Source organism: Amblyraja radiata, chromosome 2 (assembly GCF_010909765.2).
Source record: "Amblyraja radiata isolate CabotCenter1 chromosome 2, sAmbRad1.1.pri, whole genome shotgun sequence".
NCBI classification, from domain to species: domain Eukaryota; kingdom Metazoa; phylum Chordata; class Chondrichthyes; order Rajiformes; family Rajidae; genus Amblyraja; species Amblyraja radiata.
In genome coordinates this window covers 110,840,437-110,864,084 of record NC_045957.1, presented here as the reverse complement: position 1 = coordinate 110,864,084, position 23,648 = coordinate 110,840,437, and the positions used below count along the sequence as shown (strand labels likewise).

The 23,648-nt window shown below is 41.7% G+C and overlaps 1 protein-coding gene across 1 annotated transcript in view; it reads right to left on the bottom strand.

Moving 5' to 3' along the window:
- tdp2 (tyrosyl-DNA phosphodiesterase 2) overlaps positions 1–23,648 on the bottom strand; it is a 34,156-nt gene that overhangs the window by 4,252 nt on the left and 6,256 nt on the right. Inside the window, exons 2-5 of the mRNA XM_033013506.1 lie at positions 23,295–23,392; positions 19,089–19,250; positions 7,016–7,107; positions 5,028–5,146 (exon numbers count right to left, since the gene is read on the bottom strand). Of these exons, the coding sequence (XP_032869397.1) occupies positions 5,028–5,146; positions 7,016–7,107; positions 19,089–19,250; positions 23,295–23,392 (471 nt within the window). The remainder of the gene's footprint in view (positions 1–5,027; positions 5,147–7,015; positions 7,108–19,088; positions 19,251–23,294; positions 23,393–23,648) is intronic.

Here is a 23,648-nt window from a genome sequence, read left to right as displayed (position 1 = left end):
GTACAGGAAATCTCGGTGGAAGTTCCTCTTGCAAACAGGTCCGCCCTCTTGGGAGCTGTCGGGGCAGATGGCACTTCCAGTCCGAGCAGCGGGCAGGTCGGTGGCTCCAATCCTAGCTATGAGACTCGACCGGTGAGACCAACATCGGGCAGAGCCATAGTGGTGGGTGACTCCATTGTCCGAGGTGCGGACAGGAGATTCAGTAATGGCAGGCGAGACTCGAGGATGGAGTGTTGCCTCCCTGGTGCCAATGTTCAAGACGTCTCGGACCGACTTCAGAACATCCTCAAGAGGGAAGGTAAACAGCTGGAAGTGGTTGTGCATGTAGGCACAAACGACGTCGGAAAGAAGAGGAAGGAGGTTCTGCAACGCGAGTTTAGAGAGTTAGGAAGAAATGCAGGACTTCTAGGGTGGTTAACTCTAGATTGCTTCCAGTATCTCGTGCTGGTGAAGGCAGGAACGGGGAAATAGGGGATCTGAATGTGTGGCTGAGGGGCTGGTGCAGGGAGCAGGGATTTAGATTTATAGACCACTGGGACCTCTTCTGAGGTGACCAATACAAAAGGGACGGGTTGCACCTTAACTGAAGGAGACCGACTATCTGGCAGGCAGGTTTGCTAGGGTTACACGTGTGGGTTTAAACTAAATAGTGGGGGAGAGGGGTTGACAAATTGGGAGTATAAAGATGGAGTTAAAGGGGAAGAGAGTACAAGAAAAGCTACATAAGATGCCCAAATTAATGGGACAGAAAGTACAAGAAGGGATGAGAGAGTAAGGTCAGGTGAAATTGGAACCGGTGTGAGAGGGGAGGTGAATACCGAATTCAAAGTATATACGAATGCGCAAAGTATAAGAAATAAAGTAGATGAGCTTGAGGCTCAGTTAGAAATTGGTAGGTATGATGTTGTAGGAATTAGAGACATGGCTGCAAGAGGATCAGAGTTGGGAACTGATTATTCAGGGATATACGTCCTATCAAAAAGACAAACATAGGTGGGCAGAGGGGGTGGGGTGGCTCTGTTGGTGAAGAATGAAATTCAGTCCCTTGCGAGGGGTGACATAGAATCAGAAGATGTAGAGTAATTGTGGATAGAACTGAGAAATTGTACGGGTAAAAATATCCTAATGAGAGTTATCTACAGGCCCCCAAACAGTAGCCTGGAGAAAGGGTGCAATTTGCATCAGGAGTTAAAATTGGCATGTAACAAAGGTAATGCTACTGTGGTTATGGGAGATTTCAACATGCAGGTAGACTGGGAAAATCAGGTTGGTACTGGACCCCAAAAAAGGGAGTTTGTAGAGTGCCACCGAGATGGATTCTTAGAGCAGCTTGTACTGGAGGCTACCAGGGAGAAGGCAATTCTGGATTTAGTGTGTAATGAACCGGATTTGATAAGGGAACTCAAGGTAAATGAACCATTAGGAGGTAGTGACCATAACATGATAAATTTTAATCTGCAATTTGAGAGGGAGAAGGTATAATCGGAAGTGGCAGTATTGCAGTTGAAATATTTGTCCATTTAAATTGAGGAAGGACATCCTTGTGATTGAGGCAGTGCAGCGTAGGTTCACAAGATTGATCCCTGGGATGGCGGGACTGTCATATGAGGAAAGATTGAAAAGATTAGGCTTGTATTCACTGGAGTTTAGAAGGATGAGGGGGGAGCTGGCCAAAGTTGACTGGAAAGGGACCCTAGCAGGGATGATGGTAGAACAGCAATTGGCAGATATTTCTGGGAATAATCCAGAAGATACAGGATCATTTCATTCCAAAGAGGAAGAAAGATTCTAAGGGGAGTAAGAGACGACCGTGGCTGACAAGGGAAGTCAAGGACAGTATAAAAATAAAAGAGAAGGTGTATAACATAACAAAGATGAGCTGGAAGCCAGAGGATTTGGAAACTTTTAAAGAGTAACAGAATATAACTAAAAAGGTAATATGGAGGAAAAAAGATGAGGTACGTAGGTAAGCTAGGAACTGAATAGTCCTCCTGAATAATTAAAGCAGGATAGTAAAAGCTTCTTTAGGTATGTGAAGAGGAAAAAATTAGGTAAGACAAATGTGGGTCCCTTGAAGACAGAAACAGGCGAATTTATGATGGTGAACAAGGAACTGGCAGATGAGTTGAACAAGTACTTTGATTCTGTCTTCACAAAGGAAGACACAAACAATCTCCCAGATGTACCAGGGGACAGAGGACCTAGGGTGACGGAGGAACTGAATGAAATGGTATTTGGTGGACTGATGGCACTGAAGACTGACAGATCCCCAGGGCCTCATGGTCTGCATCCCAGAGTACTCAAGGAGGTGGCTCTAGAAATCGTGGGTGCATAGGTGATCATTTCCCAATGTTCTATAAATTCTGGATTGGTTCCTGTGGATTGGAGGGTAGCTAATGTTATGCCACTTTTTAAGAAAGGAGGAAGCAAGAAAGCAGGGAATTATAGACCAGCTAGCCGGACATCAGTGATGGGGAAGATGCTGGAGTCGATTATGAAAGATGTAATAGTGGCGCATTTGGATAGCAGTAACAGGATCGGTCCAAGTCAGCATGGATTTACGAAGGGAAATCATGCTTGACAAATCTTCTGGAATTGTTTGAGGATGTAACAAGTAAAATGGACATGGGAGAGCCAGTAAACGTAGTGTACCTGGACTTTCAGAAAGCTTTTGATAAGGTCCCACACAGGAGATTAGTGGGCAAAATTAGAGCACATGGTGCTGGGGGTAGGGTATTAACATGGATAGAAAATTGGTTGGCAGACAGGAAACAAAGAGTAGGTATTAACGGGTCCCTTTCAGAATGGCAGGCAGTGACAAGTGGGGTACCTCAAGGTTCGGTGCTGGGACCTAGATTATAGTTTAAGAATAAGGGGTAGGCCATTTAGAACTGAGATGAAGGTAGATTATCTGAATGATGTCAGGTTAAGAAAAGGGGAAGTACAACGAGACCTGGGAGGCCCTGTACATCAATCAGTGAAAGTAAGAATGCAGGTACAACAGGCAGTGAAGAAAGCGAATGGCATGTTGGCCTTCATAACGAGAGGAGTTCAGTATAGGAGCACAGAGGTCCTTCTGCAGTTGTACAGGGCCCTGGTGACACTGCATCTGGAATATTGTGTGCAATTTGAGGAAGGACATTCTTGCTATTGAGGGAGTGCAGCTGAGGTTCAGAAGGTTATTTCCCGGGATGGCGGGAGTGTCATATGATGAAAGAATGGAGCAACTGGGCTTGTACACACTGGAATTTATGATGAGAGGGGCTCTTATAGAAACAAATAAAATTATGAAGGAATTGGACACGCTAAATGCAGGAAACATGTTCCCGATGTTGGGGAAAGTCCAGAACCAGGAGCCACAGTTTAAGAATAAGGGGTAGGCCATTTAGAACTTAGATGAAGAAAAACTTTATCACACAGAGAGTTGTGAATTTGTGGAATTCTCTGCCTCAGAAGGCAGTGGAGGCCGATACAATGGATGCATTCAAAAGAGAGGTAGATAGAGCTCTTAAGGCTAGTGGAATCAAGAGATATGGGGAGAAGGCAGGAGCGGGGTACTGATTATGGATAATCAGCCATGATCACATTAAATGGTGGTGCTGGCTCGAGAGGCCAAATGGCCTACTCCTGCACCTATTGTCCAGTTCAAATTCACATTTATTGTCACATGCACCAATTAAGGTACAGTGATATTTGAGTTACCATACAGCCATACAAGTAAAAAGAACAATACACAATAGAATTTAACATAAACATCCACCAGTGGAATCAGCATTCTTCACTGTAATGGAAGGCAACAAAGTTCAGTCATCTTCCTCCTTTGTTCACCCATGGTCATTCCTTGAACCCTCTGCAGTCGCCGCTACAGATGTTCAGGCCCTCTCGTCGAGATGATCGAAACACCGACATCAGGTCAGATTGGAACACATTTCCCAGCTTGGAGTTCACGAATCGGTGCGCTTCTTACCGGAGACTGCGGCTTAACGATGTTAAAGTTCGCAAGCACCACGGTCGGAGCTCCAACACTGGCGATCCTCGGCAATGGAACGCAGCTCCGCAATGTTCAAAGTCCGCGTCGCGCCCGCGGCTAGTATCTCTGTAGACCGCTGCTCCACGATGTTAAAGTCAACAGGCACCTACGGTCGCAGGTCCAACCCTGCGAACCTCGGCAAAGGATGCCATCGCCCGCTCTGCGATGGTAAGTCCGTGCCTGCTGCTGGAAGCTCTGGGCCTGTCCCGGTCTGGAAAGGCCGCACCAAACCAGTTGTTAGGCCGTGTGCGATGTGAGACGGAAAAAAGTCGTGACTCCGTCGAGGTAAGTGACTGAAAACGGTTTCCTCCTATTTCCCCGTGCCCCCCCTCATCAGACATGCAGAGAGACATTAAAACATACATTTAGACACACTAAAAATAACCGATTAAGAAAAAAAAACACATGAGCTTTAGAGGGATATGGGCCAACCGCAGGCATGTGGGACTAGTGTAGATGGGACTGGCAAGTGGGGCACAGGCACTATTCCCACACTGTATGACTCTAAGACATCAAAGTCTCTCTCCCTCTCCCCCTCCCTAACCAGTTGTTAGGCCGCGAGGGTTGCAGAGACTCACAACCCTCGCAGCCTAACAACTGGTTTGATGTATCCAGAATCCTCATCTAAATGAGGCACGTTTGTTTGCTCCACTCTTTCTTTCTAAGTTGCAGGAGCCATTTGGCCCATCAAGTCTAATCTGTCATTCAATCATGATTGATCTATCTTTCCCTCTCAACCCCATTCCTCTGCCTTCTCCCCATAACCTCTGACACCTATTCACCTACTCCAATCACATTAAATAAATGCACATTATACTCATGCAAGGAGTACAATTTTCACAACCTACACAAAAAGAACATTAAAATATATATTTTTTAACAATGTTAACTGTAAAACATTTTGATATTAAGAGAGGCTAAAAGGTTGTTTAAGAAACAAATGCCTTTAGTGATCAGCCTATGTCCAACTCAGACCATCCTTTCATGTTCCACTTACCTGAACAATGAGGAGGTTTCTCATCATAGAGGTGGTTGGGAAATCTATTACTTCTTGTGTCAATAATTTCACTCGGGACTTTTGTAGCATAATAACAGTGAAGTAATCATCACTATTTGCTAAAGGAAAAAAAATGCACATTAGGTTTATTTAGTAGCACCTCTCTTCCCCTTTACCTCCTCCGGCATAAAGCCAAATGCATTCCATTCACCTCATTACTTTTGCAATTTATAGTAGGTTTATAGAGGTAATATACTCAAAGATGTGACACTGAAAAACTAACTCAGCGAGTCAGGCAGCATCCCTGGAGAACATGGAAAGATGATGTTTCAGGTCCCGACCAGAAACGTCACCTGTCCACATTATCCCGAGATGCTGCCTGACCCGTTGAATTACTTTAGATTTGTTTATTATTGTCACATGCACCAAAGTAGACTGAAAAGCATTCGTATGTGTACCATGCAGTCAAACAATACAGTACAATAATCAATAATACTTTATTAGCCAAGTATGTTTTACAACATACAAGGAATTTAATTTGCCAAGTCAGTCATACAAATAAAAAGCAACAGAACACACAAAATACATTTTAACATAAACATCCACCACAGTGACTCCTCCACATTCCTCACTGTGATAGAAGGCGAAAAAAAGTTCAATCTCTTCCCTACTTTGTTCTCCCGCGATCGGAGGCCTCGAGCCTTCCGTTGACGGGACAATCTTACTCCCATATCCGGCGGCAAGCATCCGCGTCGGGGCGATCAGTTCCTGTATCAGGGGGGAATCTCCCCTCCCCACGCCGAGCGATCTGACCCCCCGGGTCGGGGCTGTCGAACCTTCCCCGACGTTGGAGCTTCCGACTCGGCCTCTCCCGAGACTGCAAGCTCTCGATTGTAAAGTCCGCAGGCTGTGGTTGGAGCATCAATCCCAGGCAAGGGATCAGCTCCGATGTAAGTCCACGCCCCGCGGAGGGGCTCAAAGTCAGTTCCAAGGAGGCCTCCAGCTCCATCAATGTTAGGCCGCAGAGCGACCGGAGATGCGACCCGGAAAACAATCGCATCTCCGGCAAGGTAAGAGATTGAAAAAAAAGTTTCCCCCAACTCCCCTACATCAAACAAACAAGAGAACATTAACACAAACTTTAAAAACACACCAAAAATAACAGAAAAAGACGAAAAAATAGACAGACTGTTGGCAAGGCTGCCAATCAAGTCTGGCTGTCTGCAGTGCACCGATAAAGGATAAAGAGTGCAACATTTAGTACAAGATAGTCCAATAAAAGATAATTCAAAAGGTCTCCAGCACATAGTGTTTTATTTTGTAAACAAGCATCTGCAGTTCCTTGTTTCCACCAACTGGCTCCGATAAGAGCTACATCCATATATGTAATTTTATTTTGGATGCATTAAATAAAAGGAGAGAGGCCACGATATTCGGAAAAGGGAATTCATGCGCTTAAGTGACCTGCAGCTGAAGATACTGCCAGTGGCAAATGAAATTTGGAACCTCTAAATTGTCTGGTGTAATTTCAATTATAAGTCAGGCGTGGCACAGCGGTAGAGTTGCTGCCTTACAGTGCCAGAGACCCGAGTTCGATCCTGTCTACGGATGAATCGAGTTTGTACTTTCTCCATGTGACAGCATGAGTTTTCTCGAAGTGCTCCGATTTTCTCCCGCACTCCAAAGGCACACAGGTTTGTAGGTTGATTGGCTTCAGTAAAAAATGTAAATTGTCTCTATTGTATGTAGGATAGTGTTCATGTATCGTTGGGTGATCGTGGTCGGCACGGACCCGGTGAGCCAAAAGTCATGTTTCCGCACTGTATCCCTAAAGTTGAAACCAAGGATAAGCTGGAAAGCTCCCAGTAAATCAAACCAAATTCACAATATTTTCAAAATTAAAAATTCACGACAATATTTTTTCCCTCATCTGGATAAAAATTATAAAGAAGCCTCAAGGTTGTGGTTCCAGCCCACTCATCTCCTACCTGGAATTACGATGTAGCTCACTGCTCGCTTCTTTATGTAATTGTAATAGGGCATCGTAACCTCTTGAAGAAACACTATGTCGGGACTGTACCTTTAAAAACAAAAGAAAGCCTGGTTAGATATTATAAATGAATTTCAAAATCCTAGTAATTTTTGGATATTCTAATAGTCATACAGCGTGGAAATAGGCCCTTCAGCCATACTTGCCCACACCAACCAACATGCCCAATCTACACCTGTCCCAACTGCCTGCATTTGGCCCATATCCCTCTAAACCTATCCTATCCATGTAACTGTCCAATTGTTTCTTAAACATTGTGATAATACCTGCCTCAACTACCTTCTCCGGCAGCTCATTCCATACACCCACCACCCTTTGCGTAAAAAGGTAGCCTCTGCGATTACTATTAAATCTTTCCGCCCTCACATTAAACCTACTGTATGTCCTCTGGTTCTCGATTCCCCTACTCTGGGTATATATGAACCAACAAAGTGCCCACAAAGTCTTTAAAACCAAGATGTATTTGTTTATTATTGTCACTCGTGTCCAGATACAGTGAGAATCTTTGTTTCTATGTCACATCATACTATTCATGAGAACAATCAAGCCAAACACGTATCACAGATAGTGTAGAGAGAAAAATACCAGTGCAGAATGCAGCTCAGTTGAAATCATATAACACGGACATTACTTTTCTACAAGAAACGCACCTTAAACATCATGATCAGATGAGATTGAGGGCGAATTGGATAGGCCAAACATTTCACTCCTCATATACTTCGAAATCCAGAGGCACCGCAATCATTATTCGCAAAGGAATACCATTCAAATCAAAGAACATTATATCAGATAAGGAAGGGAGATATCTTATAGTTACAGGAGAGATCTATGCTATGCCAATCACTTTGGTAAACATGTATGCGCCCAATTTTGATAATCCTCAATTTTTTAATAAAATCCTGAATACAATCGCAGAATTTAACTACCAAAATGTTATAATTGGAGGAGACTTCAACTGTGTTTTAGATCCGTACTTAGATAAATCGATGCAAAAACAAAGAGGTAATATGAAATCTAAAACTAGTGAACTCTTAAATACATATATAAAAAATACAAATATAGCAGACGTCTGGAGGATCGCGAATCAGACTGGAAGGGAATACTCGTTTTATTCAATGGTACACAAAACATACTCACGTATAGCCTACTTCCTAGTGGATACAAAACTAATCCCTTATACTATGAACCCTAAATATCACACCAATACGATTTCAGATCACTCCCCGCTAACTTTTGTTCTAAAATTAGAAGGAATGTCTACGAACAAATCGTTCTGGAGGTTTAACTCGCAAATTCTGAAAGACCCACAAGGGAGTATATATCTAAAAAAACAGATGGACCTATTTTTTGAGACAAACGATACACCAGATATATCGCCCACTTTATTATGGGAATCCTTCAAAGCATTTAGTAGAGGAGTCATTATCTCGTATCAAGCTTTTCAAAACAAAAAGAATAAGAATGAACAAAGACAATTAGAAGAACAAATCAGACAACTAGATATAGATAATGCTAAAGATCCAACTATGGATAAACATAATAAAATTTTAATACTGAAATTTAAGCTAAATAAATTATTATCAGAGAAGGTTATAAGATTATTCCAAATTACAAAACAAGAACATTTCGAATTTGGGGATAAACCCCATAAACTTTTGGCAGGCCAACTGAAAATACGGTAAAAAGATCATGCAATTTTAAAGATTAAATCAGATAGAGGGGAATTATTAACACTACCTAATGATATCAATAAAAGATTTGCTCAATTTTACAAGAATTTATACACATCAAAAACGCTAATAGACAATAATAAAGTTTCAGAATTTCTGGACAATTGTAACCTTCCAAAACTAGAACTGAAGGAACAAGAGGAACTGGGAGCACAAATTACATCTAAGGAAATAGAATACACAATAAACACACTTAAGAATGGAAAAACACCAGGACCAGACGGATTCAGTAAGGAATTTTATAAATGTTTATACGACAGTTACACCACGTCTACAGAAAATGTATACATACGCTTTTAAAGAACAAATCTTACCTGAAACACTAGCAGAATCAACGATCACATTAATACTTAAAAAAGATAAAGATATAGAAGAACCAGGCTCATATAGAGCTATTGCTTTGTTAATTACGGATCAAAAAATATTAGTGAAAACACTAGCTAGAAAACTAAGTCAATATGTTAGTAAATTAATAAATGAGGATCAAACGGGATTTATACCTAAGAGACATTCATTTAATAACCTGAGACGTCTGCTTAACATAATGCACTCTCACAAACCTCAAGAACAAGAGTTATCTATCATTTCATTGGACGCAGAAAAAGCGTTTGATCAAGTAGAATGGGATTATATGATTAAAGTATTGCAAAAATTTCAAATGGGAGAGAACTTCATCGCATGGATAAAATTATTATATAACAAACCCACGGCTAGAATATTAACTAATAATATATTATCTACGAAATTCCAATTAACAAGGGGCAATAGACAAGGATGTTCATTATCACCGCTGTTATTCGCTCTGGTAATTGAACCTTTAGCTGAAAAAATTAGAACACACCCGGATATTTACGGTTATAATTACAAAATATTCAAATAACAAAATATCCTTATACGCAGACGATGTATTACTGTATATCACAAAACCCCAAATCAGTATACCAAACATATTAAATCTAATTGAGGACTTTGGATCTTTCTCAGGATACAGAATAAACTGGAACAAAAGTGAAATTATGTCGATAAAACCAAAAGACTCAACACATCTCTTGAAATTCTCCTTTAAAATAGCCACAGAAAAATTTAAATATTTAGGAATTGAAATCACTAGAAACTATCACGCTATGTTTAACGCCAATTATAGCCCCTTACTTAAGAAACTAAATAATCTAATTAAATTCTGGAAAACGCTCCCGATGTCTTTAATAGGTCGAATAAATGCTATAAAAATGATCTTTTTACCACAAATCCTATATTTATTTCAATCAATTCCAATATATCTTCCAAAAAAGTTTTTCAAAAAACTAGACTCAGACATTACAAATTTTATATGGGATTATAAATCCCACAGGATACAAAGAGCACACCTTAGTAAACCAAAAGAGATGGGTGGTCTAGCGCTCCCTAACTTTATGTACTATAATTGGGCAGTAAATATTAAAAAATATGATTCACCCGCTGGACAACTGCCCAGCAGGTGGACTGGATTGTAATGGAGAGAGAGGACTGCTCTCCGTGTAATACAGGAGCGACTCTCCTCTCACCAATGAATCTGAATAACAAAAATTATAATAAAAATCCAATGATACATAGCACAATTAGAACTTGGAAACAAATAAAACAGAATCTAAAATTAAGAAATCTATCTCTTTTAATGCCAATAGTCAATAACCCGTCGTTTAAACCTTCAATTATAGATAAATCATTTACACAATGGGAAAGAATGGGAATCAAATTCTTTTTTTTCGGAGAATTGTATGAATTAGGAAAATTATTATCATTTCAACAATTACAACTGAAATATAATTTGAAAAATAATCAATATTTTAAATATCTTCAAATCCGTGACTATCTGAAAAAATACACAAAAGACTATCATAACATGCCCCCAGACTTATTGGATGAAGCCATGAAGACAAAGGCTGAATCAGAAAATCTAATATCATACTTATACAACATTATTTTAAATATAGAAATACCTACAAACGATGGTATTAGAAGAGACTGGGAACAAGAACTAGCTATAAAAATTTCAAAAGAGAGCTGGGATAAACACTTACTATATGTGCATACATGCTCGATCAACGTACGACATACTCTAATTCAATATAAAACATTATATAGACTATATTATTCAAAAACTAAAATAAATAAACTTTTCCCCAATGTCTCACCCATTTGTGATAAATGTCAGTCACAAGAAGCTACCATAGCGCACTCTTTTGTTTTTTGTATAAAAATCCAAAAATTCTGGAACGAAATATTTGAAATCTTCACAAAATTATTTAAAATAAAACTTGTACCAAAAGCAGAATGGATCATTTTTGGAATATCGGAAGGTAACCCCGAATTAAACGTGTTTCAAAAGAACTTACTTAATTACGGGCTAATAATGGGGAAAAAAGCTTATAATCAAATTTTGGAAAAATGCTCCAATACCAACAATAAAAATGTGGATTACAAACATGTTCGAAACACTGCACTTGGAAGAGATGAGACTCCTCCTAGCAGGCAAAGCAGACCACTTCCAAAAGACGTGGTCTGCATTTATGGAACTATTACAAGCATAAGGTGCAATAGTAATTTAAAATATAAATGGTACCAGGATCTGGTAACGGGGGGTATAAAATAAATTTAAAAAAACACGGTTGGTATATCCTTTTTTGCGGAGTTTTGTGTTACAATAGAGCGATTGTTTTTCCTTTTTTTTTCTTTTCTTTCTAGGGTCTTATTTCCTTTCTTTACTTCCTTCTCTAACTTCTTCCCTAAGGGGCTCTCTTTTCCCAACACTTTCCTGCACCTTCACGATTCTTGCTCACTTTCCTTCCTTCTTTTATTTCTACCTTTTTTAAAGCTCGAAAAACGAAGTGGTACAACAAATGTAATAAGATATATGTGATGTGTATTACTGTAATTTACTGTACTTCTAATTTAAAAAAAAAAAAAAAAAATGCAATATTACAGCATTATAGGGTTTACAGTGAAAAAGTCTTAGATCTATAAGAGGCAAGTTGAAAGATTGAGACTATTGAAGAACATAGAACAGTACAGGAATGGGCCCTTTGGCCCACAATGTTGGTGCTGAACACAATGCCATGTTAAATCTGCCCGTACCTGATCCATATCCCTCTATTCCCTGCACTCCCCTGTGCCAATCTGAAAGCCTCATAAATGCCACTATCATATCAGCCTCCTTCACCACCCCGGGCAATACGTTCCAGGCCCCCACCACTCTCTGTGTCAAGAAACTTGTCCCACATATCTCCATGAAGACCCCTCTCACCTTATAGCTATGCCTCTAGTATTAAACATTTACACCCTGGGAAAAAGGTTATGACTGTCGATGCCTCTCATAATTTTATAGGTCCCATAGCAGAAGCGTCTACGTCGCGGGGCTGGAAACTGGAAGTATCCCGAACTAATTCTGCTACCACCATCATCTTTTGCAACAAGTGATGGCTCCCACTGATTATCGCCGGAAGCTTGCGTCCTTTTCAGGACAGACAATGACAGCAATGTCAACATTTGAAACATGGAAAATGGACACGAAAGAAGAGGATAATTTTATATACTGTTATCATGTCTCCCCTCAACATCTGATGTTCCAGAGAATACACCTTATCCTATGGAAGGACTGTTTAGTTGTCTGATTACAATGGGGAAGAACGTATTCCTGAATCTGGTGGTATGTTCTTTCAAGCTATTGTACCTTCTGCCCAAAGCGAGTAGAGAGCAGAGGGAGTAGCCGGGTTGAAAAAGGCTGCTTTCCCCAGGCAGCGTGAAGTGTACATGGTGGATGTCCATGTAAAGAATGGATCGACTGGGATTATATTCAGTGGAATTTCAAAGGGTGAGAGGGGATTTTATAGAAACATATAAAATTCTGACGGGATTGGACGGGCTAGATACAGGAAAAATATTCCTGATGTTGGGGGAGGCCAGAACCAGGGGTCACAGTTTAAAAATAAGGGATAGGACATTTAGGACTGATAAGGCAAGGCAAGGCAACTTTATTTATATAGCACATTTCATACACGAGGCAGACTCAAAGTGCTTCACATAAAAACATGTCATACAATAAATGAAATAATAAAATGAAATAAAATAGAAGAACTAAAAGAAAAGAAAAGCAAAATTAAAAATGCATTATAAAAAGTGCAAAAGTTAAAAGTGCAATGTAGTTAAGATTTAGCTGAAAGCTAAAGTAAACATAAAAGTTTTCAGTCTTGTTTTAAAAGTGGTCAAGGTTGAGGCAAGTCTTAAATCTTCAGGAAGTTTATTCCAGCTATTTGTTGCATAGTAACTAAATCCTGCTTTCCCATGTTTTGTATTTACTCTGGGAATCACTAGCAGATTGGTTTCAGAAGATCTTAGCAGTCTAGAAGGCTTATATAGTGGAAGCATGTCAGTGATATACTTTGGCCCTAAACCATGTAGTGATTTATAGGTGAGCAGCAGGATTTTAAAATCAATTCTCTGACATACAGGGAGCCAATGTAAGGATTTAAGAATTGGTGTAATGTGTTCAAATTTTTTGGTCTTTGTTAGAACTCTAGCAACAGCGTTCTGAACAAGCTGTAGCTGCCTGACAGTTTTTTTCGGAAGACCTGCAAGGAGACCGTTACAATAATCTAGCCTACTAGTAATAAAGGCATGTACAAGTTTTTCTAAGTCTTGAGCTGACATGAGTCCTCTTAATCTTGTTACGTTTTTGAGGTGATAGTAGGCCGATTTTGTTACTGATTTGATGTGACTGTCGAAATTTAAATCTGAATCCATAATGACCCCAAGATTTCTGGCTTTGTTTGAAGTTTTCAGGGACAGAGAGTGAAGGTGTTGGGTTACTTTAAGCCTTTCTTTTTTAGCACCAAAAACAATTATCTCCGTTTTGTCCTTATTTAGTTGGAGAAAATTTTGGCACATCCAGTCTTTGACTTGCTGAATGCACTGGCACAACAGATCTATGGGGCGATAGTCATTTGGTGATAGCGCTACATAGATTTGAGTGTCATCGGCATAGCAGTGGTGGTCAATATTATTATTTCGCATGATTTGCCCTAGTGGGAGCATGTAGATGTTGAATAAAGAGGGCCCTAAGATCGAACCTTGCGGGACTCCACACGTCACGTTGGTTGGTTCTGATACAAAGTCCCCAATGGAAACAAAATAGTTCCTATCTTGTAGATATGACCTGAACCAACTTAAGACTGTGCCTGAGAGCCCCACCCATTTTCCCAACCTGTCCAAAAGTATTGAGTGATCAACAGTGTCGAATGCAGCACTGAGGTCTAATAGCATTAATATTGAAACTTTGCCAGAGTCTGTGTTAAGACGGATGTCTTTTACAACTTTAATAAGGGCGGTCTCGGTGCTATGAAGAGGTCGAAATCCTGACTGGAAGTTGTCGTAGCAGCCAGTTGAAGCCAGGAAGTGATTAAGTTGCTGGAGGACAACTTTCTCAATGATTTTACTTATGAAAGATAGGTTTGATATTGGTCTATAGTTGTTAATAATAGAGGCATCTAGGCTCCGCTTTTTTAAAAGAGGTTTAATAACTGCAGTTTTCAAGGCTTTTGGGAAATTGCCTGATTGAAGAGAGCTGTTAACTATTTGCAGTATGTCTATTGCTAGGCAGTCAAAAACATTCTTAAAGAAATTGGTAGGTAAAGCATCAAGGCAGCAGGTGGATGGCCTTAGTTGTGTCACCGTTTCCACAAGAGTTTTAGAGTCTATGACATTAAAGCATGTCATCATTGCCACGTTACCTTTGCCTAAACAGGGTGGTGATCCAACATTTTTGTTTGAAGCGGTGATATTGATGGCACGTCTGATGCATTCAATTTTATCTGTATAAAATAATGCAAACTCATTGCATTTCTGCGTGGAATGGAGTTCAGGTGGTAATTGTGTTGGGGGGTTGGTCAGTCTGTCAACAGTTGCAAATAGGGTTTTTGCCTTATTAGTGTTGTTGTTAATGATATTGGAGAAAAATGTTTCTCTAGCACTTTTTAAGTCTAAATTGTAGGCACGGAGGCTCTCTTTATAGATGTCATGGTGAATATGAAGTTTTGTTTTCCGCCAGATGCGCTCAGCTTTCCGGCATTCTCTTTTCTGGGCTGTTACAAAAGCAGCTTTTCTCCAGGGTGCCTTTTGCGTACCAGAAATCGTTTTAACCGTAACAGGTGCAATGACATCTATAACTTTCACAATTTTGGAGTTAAAGTTATCTACAAGATCATCAGCAGAACATGGGTTTAGAGGTGGTAAGAAGGAGATGGCATTTTTAAAGAGTACATTAGAATGTTCATTTATATACCGTTTTTTGACAGTATTTGATTTTGTCTGTATGTCGGGAATAAAAGATATATTAAAGAAAACACAGAAGTGGTCAGACAATGAAGGATCAGTCACGAAAATATCAGAAACAATGAGACCCTTTGTGATAATCAAGTCCAGGGTGTGCCCATTACAATGAGTAGCCTCTTTCACATGTTGAGACAGGTCAAATGTGTCTAAAATAGTAAAAAATTCTTTTGCACCCTTGTCATTCAAATCATCAGTATGAAAATTAAAATCACCAGTTATAACTAGACAGTCAAAGTCAGTGGAGATGCTAGACAATAATTCTGTAAAGTCATCGAAAAAATTAGCATAATATTTAGGAGGCCTGTAAATAATTAATAGGAGAACTCTGGGGGAACATTTCAATACAGCACAAAGGTATTCGAATGATGGAAAATCACCAAGTGACATCTGTTTCCCCTGAAATACATTTTTAAATATAGCAGCAACCCCTCCACCTCTTTTTCCAGATCTACATACATCAAAAAAGTTATAGTTGGGAGGAGCTGTCTCGATCAGAATGGTTGCACTGTTATTTTGTTCTAGCCATGTTTCAGTTAAAAACATAAAATCCAGTTTAGAGGTGGTAATAAAATCGTTGACTAAAAATGATTTGTTATTAAGAGACCTAACATTAAGCAGACCCATCCTGATGGTATTATTGATAGGCTTTATGGTTGGTTTTGGTTTGGAGGTAATAGGTATATTAGGTTTGTTAGGTTAGCAGTGTGTCTAAGTTTCCCTTTGTTTACTCTCTTAGTAGTCACAACAGGAATGCAGAAGGTGCCATAGTTTGACGTAGGCGACCTTGGGTTCAGCTGATTATGCGGAACTTCCTTCGTAATGTGTCTACGGCTGAACCCTTTCTTGTCTCAGTAATATTCAGGACTGCTATCATTACAGGAGGGGGGCTGTGGCGCCCTCCGCTTGGTTGTTATCTCCCTGCGGCTGTGACGTGGCGATGGTGCTGATATGGGGCGTGGGCTGGGCATCATAGACAGAGATGCAAGTTTAATGCCACCTTTTTCCTGTTTCTTCAATTCATATGGAAAATCATAATGGGAGGAAACAGTGGAGCTGGTGTTGTTATGGCTATGGGTGAGATGAGGGTGGAGGTCATCGTCGATGGGCGAGTGCAGAGGGGGGTGGTGGCCGTTCCTCTCCAAGCCAGCATCAGCAGTGGGGGATGGTAGGGAGGGAAAAACGTTTTCACCCAGAGGGTTGTGAATCTGTGGAATTCTCTGCCACAGAAGGTCAATTCACTGGATGTATTCAAGAGAGAGTTAGATTTAGCTTTAAGGTCTAAGGGAATCAAGGGATATGGGGAAAATGCAGGAATGGGATACTGATTTTGGATGATCAGCCATGATCATATTGAATGGCGGTGCTAGCTCTAAGGGCTGAATGGCTTACTCCTGCACCTATTTTCTATGTTTCTACAAGTTGATTGTGGGGAGGCTGGTCTCTGTAATGGGCCGGCCTACATCTACAACTGACTGCAATTTCCTATAGTCTTGGGCAAAGTTATTGCCATCTCATGCAGTGATTTATCCTAATAGGATGCCTTCTACCATGCATATGTAGAAGTGATGAGAGTTGTTGGATATGCCGAACTTCCATAGACTTCTGAGAAAGTAGAAGCATTGGTATTTCTTGGCAGGAGCTTCAAATGAATGGAATGAATGAATATTTATTGTCACATGCGACAAGTCACTGTGATATTCTTTGTTTTGCATACCCCCGGTATGTAAAGAGTCGCCACATAAAGGGCACCGACAAAGTTACAAAGTATCCTGCACCAAACCAAAGTATTGACTGGTCCAGGACAAATTGTTGGTGATATTTTCACCATGGATCTTGAAGCTCTATATACCACACTGATAACTCCAATTTATGCCGTACCACAATAGATTGACCCGAAGGTTCTTTGCAGATGATAGTGAAGGATAACTCTGGAACTATGGAGGATATTTCCGACAAAGAAAGAAAATAAGAATACAATGACTGGTGTGGAATCACTGGGACAAAGAAGTCGAGCTGAAATTAGCTTGAGGACATCTGAACCATGTGTATCAAATGAATTGGGTGCAGTCAACATGGATCCCGATTGAAACGTCACCTATTGTCACCATGGGTGGTGCAGCGGTAGAGTTGCTGCCTTACAGCACTTACAGCGCCAGAGACCAAGGTTCGATCCAGTCTGCAGATGCTGTCTGTACGAAGTTTATATGTTCCCCCGTGACCGCATGGGCTTTCTCAGAGATCTTCGGTTTCCTCTCGCACTCCAAAGACGTACAGGTATTTAGGTTAATTGGCTTGGTATAAATGTAAAAATAGTCCCTAGTGTGTGTAGGATTGTGTTGATGTGCGGGGATTGCTGGTCGGCGTGGACCCGGTGGGCCGAAAAACCTGTTTCCACACTGTATCTCTAAACTAATAACTAATAAGTGGCAATGCCTGCAGATTGTGCAAAAACTACAGAACAGAATAGAATGCCTACAGAGCAAATAGGTCCACTGAGGATGCCATCGCCACTGCTCTTCACACTGCACTGACCCACCTCGAACACCAGGGGAGCTATGTGAGGATGCTTTTCATTGACTTTAGCTCCGCCTTCAATACCATCATCCCAACTGGTCACCAAACTCATGGATTTAGGACTCTCCCAACCCATCTGCCTCTGGATCAAGGACTTTCTGTCTAACCGCCCCCAGACCGTCAGATTGGGCCATCACCTCTCCACCCCCATCACATTCAGCACCGGCTCCCCACAGGACTGTGTGTTGAGCCCCCTCCTCTACGCCCTCTACACCCACGATTGTGCCCCCGCCCACTCCACCAACACCATCGTCAAGTTTGCGGACGACACGACTGTGGTTGGACGTATCTCAGGAGGAGATGAGACAGCCTACAGGGAGGATGTCCAAAGACTGGCAGCGTGGTGTTCAGACAACAACCTCATCCTAAGCACCACAAAAACAAAGGAAATTATCATAGACTTCCGTAAGAACAGTGCAGCCCCCAAACCCCTATTCATCAATGGGGACTGTGTGGAAAGGGTCTCAGACTTCAGATTCCTGGGCACACAAATTACAGAGGATCTCTCCTGGACTACAAACACCACCACAGCAGTCAAGAAGGCCCAGCAGCGACTCTACTTTCTGAGGATCCTCAGGAAAGACAACTTGGAGGAGAAGCTGCTGGTGTCCTTCTACCGCTGCTCCATCGAGAGTGTGCTGGCGTACTGTATAACCACATGGTATGCCAGCTGCTCTGCAGCGGACAGGAAATCCCTTCAAAGGGTCATCAACACCGCACAAAAAATCACTGGCTACCCACTGCCCTCCCTGAAGGACATCTTCAGCTCTCGCTGCCTTGGCAGGGCAGCCAACATCCTGAAGGACCCTTCCCACCCTGGACACAACCTGTTCCACCTGCTGCCCTCTGGCAGACGGTACAGGTCTTTCAAAACTCGCACAAACAGACTCAGAGACAGCTTCTACCCCATAGCCATACGTGAACTTAACAATGCAAAATAAGAAATAACACTCACATTCAACTGAATGGTTCTACCTCAGCTGCTATTGTTATTTATCTGTAGTTTTTAATTTTTTTTATATGTATATATTTTTACCTTTTCTCATATATTTAAAATTGCTCTTGTGAATCGCACCGTGGGATTGACTTTTAAATTTTGTTGTACCATGTGCAATGACAATAAAGAGATTCATTCATTCATTCATTCAGAACAGAATCAGTATTTACATGTTAGAAAATATTTTTTTTTAAAGACACAACACAACAGTAAATTAGTACAGTAAATTTGTCCCTGGTGAGATAAGAGTTTACAGTTCCATTCACTATCTAAACAAATAATGAGACAAATTATTTTAAGAATTAACTGGGGCTTGCTTATACAAGTGTAACAATTGTACTTACAGTGCCAGGCAGGAACAAACACCACGAGCTCGTTCCTGTAAGTTTGTCTCATCAAGTCCATCTATGTTCCAGGTTAACAATGAGATGACACTTTCATCTAGTTGTACCTTTGCACCTTTTCCTTTGCTTGTCTGTACATGACTGGAATCTGTTAAATCAATGCTGCATTAAAAAAAAATCAACTTGTAAGAGGCATGGAGTTATGAAACAGCTGTTAAGACTGTGCATCTGAATGTTTTATAATTTTATGGAATATTCCTCATGTTGGACATACAAATTCGGGTGGAGAATCTTTTGAGGATATTATGGAAGCAGGAGATTTCTGTGAACAACTGTACAGACACAGTCTGGTGTTCAAAGTCAGCTTTAATCATTAGTCATGGTGGTGCAGTACAATACGTTGTTAGTTCATCTCTACCACCGGTGTAACTACATAATATGGGAAGTGAGTGTTAATATAAAGTGTACAGTGAGGTGGAGCTAGTGTTAGTACATTACTCTGATTGGTGCACATGCATTAACCAACCTACAATTTCTATCCAAACAAAACACCAGCAATTAATGAAGATAATTATTGTTTCTAGGTGTCCTGTACGATGATCTCCAATGCCCCGAGTTTTGAACTGGGAAATGACAAGGAAGGATGTATACGATTCGCATTTAAAGGGAAAATAAGTTGTACAAGGTGGCATATTATCAACAAAAATGTTAAATCAGGCAAACCAACTCCCAAACATCCGTTCATTAAAACTAAAACTAAACATTAAAACTAAAACAAACAAAAAACAAGATAGGCTGCAGTTCTAGTTACTATCTGCTGCTTTTTTACTAACATCTAGTAATATCTACATAGTAATACTATATATGCAACATCCTTTCCATTTATCTTTTAACTCAGAATTATTCTGTATCACTCCAATGAATCTGCCTTCAGTAAGTGTCAGGCATCAACCCTAATTTTAGTTGCTAAGTCACTGTGGACTCATCTATATTACTAAAAGTCTGATCTTGACTGCTTTTGGCCCACTGTGCTGCGATTTCCGAGAAAACAGCGCCACCTACGGCCGTCATTTTTGGCCACCTCGCTCAGAGCCCCCCTCCACCTTCCTCGGCCGGAGGATTATTCCCATCGATGAAAAATCAGAGATATTAATGTTTTTTAAAAATGTGTCATTCTCTCTGCTGCCCCCGCTGGCGGCAGGGGGGATGGACTATAAAACCCAGAAGTGTAGTCCCTCACTCAGTCTCTGCCAGACCCAGGAAGCGAGAGGGTCACGGCTCTCTGAGCTGCGAATAACACTGAATGCACGTCTACTCTACGGTGAGTCGCCTCGATGCAGCTGTAAAGTGGCTGCTGCCCAATTGTTTGCCTCGCCTTTTCAAAAAGTTTGTGTTCACAAAATGAATTTTGGTTGTCAGGTGGCTGCAGCCCAATTGATTGCCTCGCCTTTTTAAAAAGTTTGTGTTCACAAAATGAATTTTGGTTGTCAGGTGGCTGCAGCCCAATTGTTTGCCTCGCCTTTTTTAAAAGTTTGTGTTCACAAAATGAATTTTGGTTGTCAGGTGGCTGCAGCCCAATTATTTGCCTCGCCTTTTTAAAAAGTTTGTGTTCACAAAATGAATTTTGGTTGTCAGGTGGCTGCAGCCCAATTGTTTGCCTCGCCTTTTTTAAATGTTTGTGTTCACAAAATGAATTTTGGTTGTCAGGTGGCTGCAGCTCAATTGTTTGCCTCGCCTTTTTAAAAAGTTTGTGTCCACAAAATGAATTTTGGTTGTCAGGTGGCTGCAGCCCAATTGTTTGCCTCGCCTTTTTTAAATGTTTGTGTTCACAAAATGAATTTTGGTTGTCAGGTGGCTGCAGCCAAATTGTTTGCCTTGGCTTGGCTTTTAAAATCGTTGCAACAGTTGGCTGCCAGCCCAAGAATCCATTTGGCCCACAATGTCTATACTAGCCCTCTGGAAACAAGTACCTTCGACCCGCAACACCCATACTAGCGCAACAGAAAGCCCCCCCCCCCCACCGGCGAGCAATATTGGAATTGGTGGAGAGGTGGAATATTGCGTTGGTGACCAGCCCTCCCGTGTGATGCTGGGACCCAACGCGTCGCACTTAGTCTAGTTTAATATATTTTTTTCGTTTTGTTTAGAGATACAGCATGGAAACAGGTCCAGCGAGTCCGCGCCGACCAACATACACTAGTTCTATCCAACACGCGAGGGACAATTTACAGAAATCAATTAACCTAAAAAACCTGCAGATTGTTGGAATGTGGGAGGAAACCGGAACACCCGGAGAAACCCACACGGTCACAGGGAGAATGTACAAACTCTGTACAGACAGCATAGCCCCCAATGTAAAGAAGGGTCTCGACCCAAAACATCACCCATTACTTCTCTCCAGAGATGCTGCCTGTCCCGCTGAGTTACTCTAGGATTTTATGTCTACCTGTAGTCAGGATCGAACTCGGGTCTCTGGTGCTGTAAGGCAGCAAATCTACCGCTGCGGCATTGTGCTACCCGCTAACAACTAAATACACAAACGAATTGCGCTTATACTATCTACCGGTGGGACCACTTTCAAGGACCTATGTACCTACATGCCTAGGTTTCTCTGCTCTACAACACTCTCCAGGGCCTTACCATTCACTGTGTAGGTCCTCCCTTGGACCTCCTGAAGAAAGTCCCAAGTTCCCCAAGGACTTCCCAAAATGCATCACATTGCACTTATGTTTTAAACTCCATTAACCATTCCTCAGCCACATGCCAACTGATCAAGATCCCGCTGTAAGCTTTTCATAACCATCATTACTATCTGCAATACCACACACTTTAGTGTCATATGCAAAATTTGAACAAAGTTAACTTTTACGACTGCAATAATTAGTTAACAATCAAGAGTATTAACAAGTTACTTTACTCCTGTGGACTTGGAAGCAACAGCAACAAAGAGAAGCAGGAGAAAACACTGATTGCCTGTAGCCCGAGTGGGAGGAGAGTTAGAATTGAGTCAGAGGGGGAAAACAGTTGAAAAGGAGAATCAAAGCACAGGCAGACTTTACTCAGAGCTCCTGTGGATTTGGAAGCAACAGCAACAAAGAGAAGCAGGAGAAAACACTGATTGGCGTGTGCGTGCGTGTGTGTGTCCTTCTACCTTCGTCAAAACGCCACGCGCTGCCGCAAAAATTCACAGACTATTAATCACAATAACCCAGTCAAGAAAATAAACTGGTTCACTTCACATTTCATGCTATATTTCACATTATATTTTTAAAATAACCAACACCCAGTTTTTCAACGGCAAACGTCCTTCAGCACGCCTTGAGTGGCGTCACAAACGGGGGGTGGGCGTCCACCAAGGGGGAGTGGGCGGCCACCATGGCAGAGCCAGCTTCCAGTGACGTCAGGGGGAGGGCCGCATTTAAATTAACGTTCCGATTTATCCGGGTCAGGCTTTCTACCCACAACACCCCCCGGCTGGGGTTTTACGGGGCTATCAAGGAGGCATCTTGACCGCGGCAGTGAAGGAAACATCGAGACCGCAGCGGTGATGTAGCAACGTCGGCAGTAGGGGTAAGGAGAGGGAAAGAGAGGTGAAGGAGGGATTGGGGGAGGGGAGGAGGAGAGGGGAAAGATCCTGGGGAGGTGAGAAGGGAGAGTGGGGGGGATTGAGGGAGAGGGGCTAGGGAGGGTAGCTGCCACATCTACACTCCCTCTCTACCGTCCCTCCCCCTCTCTATTTACCCTCATTCCCGCCCTCTCTACCCTCCCTCCCTCTCCCACTCTACCCCCTCCCTCTGCCCCTCTCTACCCCCTCCCCTACCCTCCCTCTCTACCACCCCCCCCCTCTCTACCTCCCTCTCTACCCACCCCCCTCCCTCTCTAGGGATTGAAGAGTGAGGGTGAAGAAGAGGAGGAGGAGGGAGTGCTGGGGATGAGGAGAAATGAGCTGCACCTGTGCAGTTGGGGGCTATGTGTGAGTGGTGGAATATTGCGTTGGGGGAATGTGTTACATTGGGGGAATGCGCAAGTGGTGGAATATTGCGTTGGGGGAGCAATGGGTCTGCACTTGGTCTAGTAAAATTATAAAACTATGGCGGTATTCCAAATCTCTGCACTTTAAGCTTAATATTTCCTCTGTAAATATGCTACACAATGCTCAACCAAGAATGACAATTGCAACGGTTAAGGTAAATGTGTGTGCATTACCACATTTGGAAATCTGCTCCATTCAGTAACCGTGGGGTCGCTTCCACGACAGAACAAGATGGCTGAACAGCTGCTTCAAAATAGGAGTTGAGGGCTCTCTACAAATAATTAATAAAAATCATTACTTCTCAACAAAATGGGTTGTATTATATAATTTATATACATTGTAAACCAGTACATGTTGCTTCTTGTGTATTCATATTATATACTGGTTAACTATACAAGTGCTTGAGGCTGTAAATATACTTCTGAACACCACCCATCTCACAATATGATACAATACGATTCTATAGAACTTTATTTATCCCAGGGGGGGAAATTGATCTGCCAAGGGCAGCCACGGTGGCACAGCAG